This window comes from Austrofundulus limnaeus, unplaced genomic scaffold, assembly GCF_001266775.1.
Source record: "Austrofundulus limnaeus strain Quisiro unplaced genomic scaffold, Austrofundulus_limnaeus-1.0 Scaffold90, whole genome shotgun sequence".
Classification (NCBI taxonomy): Eukaryota; Metazoa; Chordata; class Actinopteri; order Cyprinodontiformes; family Rivulidae; genus Austrofundulus; species Austrofundulus limnaeus.
This window is the reverse complement of record NW_013952492.1, coordinates 164281-172322: the sequence shown is the minus strand read 5'-3', so window position 1 is coordinate 172322 and position 8042 is coordinate 164281. Positions and strand designations below refer to the sequence as shown.

At 40.0% G+C, this 8042-nt stretch overlaps 1 protein-coding gene across 1 annotated transcript in view; it reads right to left on the bottom strand.

Moving 5' to 3' along the window:
- The window catches only part of LOC106520279 (membrane-associated guanylate kinase, WW and PDZ domain-containing protein 2), a gene marked incomplete in the record, with an annotated part of 91877 nt that overhangs the window by 11476 nt on the left and 72359 nt on the right, over positions 1 to 8042 (bottom strand). The window contains 2 exon segments of the mRNA XM_014012256.1: positions 353 to 533; positions 1644 to 1675. Coding sequence (XP_013867710.1) covers positions 353 to 533; positions 1644 to 1675 — 213 coding nt within the window.

Sequence of the window (8042 nt, the reverse complement as noted above, 5' to 3'; positions counted from 1 at the left end):
TGTTAGCTCCTTTTAGACTTTAGCTAATGTTAGCTCCTTTTAGCCTTTAGCTAATGTTAGCTCCTTTTAGACTTTAGCTAATGTTAGCTCCTTTTAGACTTTAGCTAATGTTAGCTCCTTTTAGCCTTTAGTTTGTTTTAGACCATTTAGCCTTTAGCTAATGTTAGCTCCTTTTAACTTGAACAACTCATTTTCAGCATCTTCAGAAAATATCAGCAGTCCTTCAGCTTTAGGCCCCAGTCTGTTTCACAGAAAACCCTGTGTCTCCAGATGTTTTCCTCTGGATGTTTTTATCCAGACATTTGACATCTTATTACTGAACAAGCTGAAGTTTTCAGTTTTCGGCACTCACGCCTGCTCTCGTAGATGGCCCTGGACTTCTCGTACAGGTCGTACGGGTCGGGCTTGTTCAGGTCGAAGCCCTCGGTGGAGTCGGGCACAGACGTGCGGTGTTGTGGCTGGTTTGGGAAAGGCGTGCCGGGCGGTAAGATGGGTCCTGATGGGTTCGTCTGAGGGCTGCCTTGTGGGTCCCACTGACCGAGCAACAAGAAAAACAAGAAATTAAAACCATCTGTCATGAAGTTACAGCTAAAATAATGCGACCTAAATGCTGAAGCATTCATCAAACTTTCATGTTTCRTCATGTTAAGCTAAATTTAGTTAAATGAGCAGCTGTGACGTGATTACACACTTTAGAAAATAAACCTTTCAGAGCCTGAGCAGGTGTGAACATGAGTTTAGATAAAGATTCACGTCTGAATCTAAAACATGAATGAGAGCTGATTGTTGGAGGTGCAGATTAAATCAACGCAGCTTTTCTCTGAGGAGAGAAACACGAGATCAAACTAATAAGGAGGTCAGCAGAGGTATTTATGTCGAACATCTGAGGTGAAAATCATACAACCTTAGAAAAACTTTGTTTTCTCTTTTCAATCAGCTTTTATCAACAGCTCCTCATCAAAAGGTTTTCTTTCCTTCAACTCTTTTTGAGCTGAATCATCTTTAGAGAAATGTCCTTACTTTGTCACTTAACTCTGACCAACGGATCATCTTGAAGTCAGGGATGACCCTGCGTTGAATCGACACAATGAAAAACTAAAAACAAACCGTTTTAAATAAGATTTATTTCTCCTGATATGAATAAATCACTTTCAGACACTGTTCAGCTGCTGTTGACCGAACGACAATCTGGCTTTTCTGAAACATGATTTTTTTTTTTTTTAGTTCTTCAATAACGTTTTTTTTCTCTCATGTTTGTGGTTTAATTTTTTAGATTAGTCTCAGGCTTCAGTTTGATTTGTGGGTTAAAATAGTTGTTTATATAAAAGGTATTTGTTTCTGTGCAGCTTGGGACTGGTCCTCGGTTYGGTGGTCGGAGATCCCGGTTGTAGAAACTTCTTTAGAACAAACTCTTCTTCTTTTGATYTCCACTTCTTCAACTTTAARTCTTACTTTAAAAAATACACKATTAGGGTCAGGGACAGAAAATAARTCAAAAAGCAGCAAAAACCCAAATAAAAACTTTACAATATGTCCAAAAAACCTGAAGAACCTTTCATCAAAAGCACATTTGGCACATTGTAAACACAACATAAAGGAATTTAAGTTGTTTACATCTGTTGTACAGATTTGATTCTTTGTACCTGTTTTGAAGCCTTCCATGGAGAGATGTGTCCTGTGGAGGAGAGAGGAAAAATACAGTAAACAAAACATAAACAGATCCGTGTTATCAGGAAGGAAACAGTAAATAAAAGCAAAAGCAGCTAAAAAGGCCATCTATGTACAAACCTAACAGGGAGATGAAATATCCAAACCTTCAACTTTAAAGTACATAAATTCTCAGGTGGCTGATTTCATTTCCCTCCATCTTGATACGTAACTCTGCCTAAACAGTAAAAGTTGTTGCGTTTGTTTTCAACGCCGTTGCATCATTAGCTGTAGGCGAAACCACATACTTCCAAACCATATCACACGCTTCTGATTTTTTTTTCTGAAAATCCCATTTTCTTTGTATGAAAGAATCTGGAAGCACTTTATCACAACAACAGATCCATCAGTGCTCCCCGGTGACTCCGTACGGTTAGTCGCTTCCCCACAAACAACCTTCACACGTGTGGACAGAAACACGTCAACACCAGGCCTCGCTCCTGCAGGAATCCTTTAGCAGACGTGGGCGTCTTGTTTGTTTCATGTTTGTTCGGTTTATGAGAGTTGTTGGGAAATGTCAGGGAGCACAGAGAGGAATGTATTTATGGTTCTGCTCTCTGACTACATCTGCCTGGGCTTCAGATGAAACCCATGGCAACAGAGCAGGACGGCATCGCTCCGGAAGATTTAAGGAAAATTAAACTCTTGAAAAGTCACCCGCCACCTTTCACAACACAGATTTAAACTAAGATCMTTTTACACTCATTGTAAATTATGATCTCTTTGATCTGTTTGCACTTAAACTATTTCTTGACAGCAACTCTCAGCTACTACCACACCAAATTTAACCCAACRTCTCTACAACTGACTTATCACCATTTTTGTGTTTGGTGAGGTCGATGGGCTGTGGCAGCCATCTTGAATTGGGTTGACTGCAAAATCAGTTTTAGATACATGCCTAACAATTAATTTCTGAAAGTTTGATTAAAATCCATGTAACGGCTCATGAGATATTTTGCTAACAGACACACAGGGGTGACGTCAATGGTTACTGCCAAGGACAAATGTTGCGCTACGTGTTAGCGCTTAACAAACGCACCAACTTTTAGCCAAATATCTGTAAAATTAAATGAGTTATGATTTTTTTCCCCTAAGGCAGCCATGACTACAAAAATTAATCAGGTCTGATTTTATTAAATCTAGTCCAGTGTTTCATGAGATATTTGGCTAAAAGACTAAGTTGACTCAGATAATGATGCAGTTTTCAGAACACATCTTGTTTGATCGATTAGTTCTCAAACCACAGGTTAAGGATCACTCTCAGCTACTACCACACCAGATTTTAKCTCTTTGTAAAACTGACTGAGCTGTAGCCATTYCTGGGTTTGCTTATGCTGCYAAGTGTTGTCGGCCATCTTGGATYGGACTGATTTAAAAATATTTAGCTGTGGACGTAGATCCAGTGATTATTTCCTGGAAGTTTCATTAAAATCTGACTGGGAATTCATGAGATATTTTGCTAACACGGCAGACAAAAGAACGCTCTCTCCCTTCAGCAGCAGCGGGTGATAGAGACACTTCTRTCCATGAAACGTCCTTGAGGAGCGCTGTCCCTGGTGCTGAAATGATTCAGAGGGAGGAGCTCGGTGGRAGGCCTTCAGGGAATTTTAACAACTGATTCTCAGAAAAATCTCTCCTTAATGATGCAAAGAATGAAACAAGTTTGAGCTACGAGAAGATTGTCCGTTCGTATTACAGATAAGAGTCTTCCTCGCAYGCCGGCTTCATTAAAATGCAAATACGATTCAGCAGCGTATGTGCCGGACGTGTGGGGCGTTTGCGTGCGTGACGACGAATCACAAACCAACGACTTTTACGAGAGTCTTCGTGAGGCCTCTCTCTCTCTCTCTCTCTGGAGCGTGAGAGTCAGCGGTCAAGCCGTCTGGCGGGCCGGGCCTCGCAGACTAGCCTGCCGAGTTCTGGACGGGCTTCAGATCCGTCTGATTGGCTCGCCTCGGCCTCCCGCCTGCGTCCTCGTTGGTGCTGCRAAGTGTTTCAGGTCTGCGGTCGGCGTTGGATGGAGCTGTGAACACGACCGGAGCTCAGCAGAACTCTGGCAGAGCGCCCACGCTACAGCGAGGCAGTCAAACGTAAACACAAACACACAAACACACACACACACAAACACACACACACACACACACACACACAGTAGAAGTCTAACACTGTCTGTGATGCTCTCAGTCACACATCTGAAATCACCCAGATTTATTATTAATCTGCACATAAACTAAACAAACACTCCTGACATACTGAACACTTGAATCATTGAAACAGATTCTTCCAGTCACGCTGCAGACAGGACACACGTTTGTATTTCTATCCTTATTAGGACCGTTCATTCGATTTCCATTCATTTCCAGATGTTTCTATAGCCTAACCCTGACTCCTTACCMCAAACCTAACCCCCAACCCAAAACTGAAGTTCCACCATATTAGGACCAGTCTTTGGTCCCCATAAGGACTACCAGTGTTGACCAGTGTTGTATAAAATACCTCAAAGTGATACTTGAGTAAAAGTACAAATATCTTACCATAAGAGTATCACTTAAGTAAAATTCTTTAACTTTCTGACATAAACTGTACTTTAGTATTAAAAGAAGAAATATAAAGTAAAAGTTAGAGGTTAGAATATCCAAAAATAAATTTATTGGGAGATGACCTCCACAAAATACATTTTTTTAAAGTCCATAATGACTATAAGGTAAAGCTATTAAACTAAATTGCTCTTGGGGCCACAATTACTGCAGGTCAACAGCTCAAGGGCCGAACATCCAGCAATTAAAGTTATTATGTAAATAAACCAAGTATTACAAATATCTGTTGCCTTTGATTTATTTATTTTGCTGCATTTAATCATGAATACAACAGATCGAACCCTATGTAATAAAAGTATTGATAATAAAACAAAAAATAGCACATTATGCCTCTTATTTACCACAAATACTTTGACGTCTCTTACTTGCCAAACTTTTAAACCAATTTTATTTTCCCTTTCATAGTTTTATCTTCAACTGCTTGTAATTTTAACTCTTGAATGTTCATAGGTATGTTTTTACTGGCTTGTAGCCATGATGCTGATGTTTCTGTAGATACCAAACATGTCTATATTTAACTAAAACAACTTAGAGCAATTAAAGTAGAAAACTTAAGAGATGAATGAACCAATTGGCGGGCCGAACATTTGTCACTCTGGAGGCCTGCGGGCCACATCCATCTGTCACRGTCGTCTTCATATTCTGCTACATACGTCTGACATGTTATTTGTGTCATGTGCAGGTGTGATGGATTGATTATAAACAAATAGGAAGTCAGAATGGTATATATTTAAACTTTTCATCCAAACACAATTAAACTAACTATCCAGGAGGTTCAACTTATCTTGTTTTTTTCCCTCCAAACAAGCTAGAATGAAAACAAACCAAAATGACAGGATTAATGACTTCCTACTTTTGAGTCAAAAGTAGAAAGTCATTAATCAAAAGCTTATACAGTTGAAAAATAAAGAGTAGAAGGTACAGATAATTGTGTAGTAGAAAGTAGAAGCATAAAGTTGGCTGAAAAATAATTACTGAAGTATAGATAACCAAAATCTCTAGTAAAGTATTTGTACTTTACAACTTTGATATTGACAAGGGAGGTCTGTATACTAGACATGACCCTAAAAAGGTAAAATCTCAGACAGACAGACAGACAGACAGAGACAGAGACAGAGACAGAGAGAGACAGAGACAGAGACAGAGACAGAGACAGAGAGAGAGAGAGAGAGAGAGAGAGAGAGAGAGAGAGAGAGAGAAAGAGACAATAAAAGTGATTTTGTGTGAAGCTGATATCCTGTGGGGCTGTTGTTATGAGCTGCCTGACTGAAACTGCCAAAGTTAAAAGGAGGAGACAGCATTTTGTGGGAAAGAGAGTTTATCAGATTTACTTTGGCACTTCAGAGGTTATCCACTGAAAGCTGTGTGGGTTTATGTGCAAACACGTACAAACAAAAAGCCCAGTGAAACGTGAGCGTGCATCTTCAGGCYGGCCACCAGGGGGCAGAGTGTGGCGCTGCGCGGTCTAAAGATGCTCAAGAGGCCGGGTTCAAGATCTCAGCTGCTCACGACATGTTCGTCTCCAGCTGCAGCTGCACACGCTGCTGCCTTCGTTAATCATCTGAGCTCATCGCCGTCTCTGCAACATTAATCGGCTCTAATGTAATCAAGTTACTGAGTGTAACCGAACGTCGAACGCACATCCAGTTCGCTCAGCYGCGCGCGAGATTGGTACAGATCTGCAGACAAGGAGCTGAGAACCGCCATAAAATCAGCAAACCGGCCCTTAACATCTAGCATCAGGTAGTGGTGTAGCAGGATCACTGAGCGCTGATGTCTTTGATGGCCTCTCCTAATTCTCGTCACACATAAATTAATTAAACCTGAGATGCGTATGAGGCTGATTACTTTCATCCCTAATTAAATACAATYCATGGAAAAGAGTGATGCAAACGAGAGCCCGTCCATAATTCCTCTTTATTGTTCTGATATCATCTCAGAAACAAAGCAAATTAACTTTTCACTCCTGGCCCTGAACTCTAAAGAAACCACAACCTTCTGGTCAACGGCAGCAAGCAGAAAGAATCAGTTTGTGACCTTTGCCTTTTTTTTCTTTAAGGTCAGTTAGCTTTCATCCAGGAGGCTGAGCAGTGCTGTGAGTTTAATCATTGCATGGTTAAGTCTGAGTGTTTGTCAGGCGACCCGGGGCTCAGCGCTGTAAGCCGCCTGCAGGAAAGAAGAATTATCAAGTCAAATTCTGACCTCTGACCAGAACACCTCTTAGAGAATCACCGCAAGTGCACGTGTCAAACAAATGAAGATAACACCGTGCAACTGAATTCTCCTTGCAGGTGGCCAATTGTGCAGGAAATAGAAACAAGGAAAATGGTCACATTTGATTCTGTTCCAGTGAGCTCAAACTTCCTCGCAGTGAAACTCATTTTTTGCTGTTACATTATTTTTCCACAGAATGATGAGCTCCTACTTTCACTCGAGGGAACAGGAAAAATGGTGCAGAATATCTTAAAGGTGACTTTGTCCAAACAGTAAAGAGCTGATTGCTTCATATTCTGGACTCKTTACGACCACCTCTGACCCGCAGGCTTACGTCACTGAGGATTTGTGTGCAGAAACAATAAAAAAAAATCAGTTTGAGATCAACTTTCTGAAACACATTAACACAAAAAACTGCTTTTGTTTTAAAGATGAAACAAGGCAGTGGGACAGAAACTGAGGTTAACTAATCCCAACGCATCACTTTTAGTTTCTCATTGGAGCTCATCTCTCAAAAACACAATTATTAAAAAAAATACATATATGTATTTTACTAATAAATATGTGGCGTTAGTTCGTAGTTAATGCTACATTGCCATTAGCACGGCGCTAACACTGCATCGCCTTATTAGGGCTGCGCGGTATATGCGATATATGGTAGAAAGGATATGAAGTTGGCCTACGGYAGATTTTGACCCTCTACCGTCCTGTTGTCAGTTACGTCATCGCACCTGTGTCAACAGGGCTGAGCAGGAGGAGTTTAAAATATTCTAAAAATAAAAGAAATATAGTGTTTTAAAACATGTATAGAGAGAGAATAAATCCTCAAAATTTCCTCCTCCCACTGTAGAAAAGTTACGTCGTGTCGCAGAAYCGTTTCCTCCCTCCCTCCTGCTGCACGTCGCGCAGAGTGAAGCTTTAATATCTGTAGTTTTATCACAACAGAGTTGTTTGAGAAAAAACTTGTTTTTATGTATTGTTACCCACAGAGATGATATAAAAAAGATGTGGATGTTTGTTCAGTCATAAATCCATCTTGCTAATGTAAAGACAGCTTCTGCTTTGAGAGCAGCAGCCGATAAGTTCAGCAGGCAGAAGCTCATTGTATGGCAGGCAGATGTTACATTTATTTGCCTTCACCACTCTGACATTCCAGTTATCTGAAATTGTTTTATGACAGGACTATGTGTTTAATTAAGCCCCTTAAGGTCCTGTCACACTATAACATTTTAGGCAACTTCTGCCAACTTAGAATTTATTTTATGTCTAAATGACTAATTTCACTTGAAGGACTGGTTATAACATCCACTTTGTTTTGATATTGTTGAAACTTTGAAAAATGTTTTTTGTTTGTTGATGAAACTGTTTTGCAATATATATAAAACATTCTTTTGTATTTATGTTCATTTGCACTACAGCAAAAATGCTGGGTTTGATTGTGATTACAGTTTTCTGCCAAATAAATGCTCTAAAAATTACATTGTCTTTGATTTTTATTATAATTTTATACCACAATATATACCG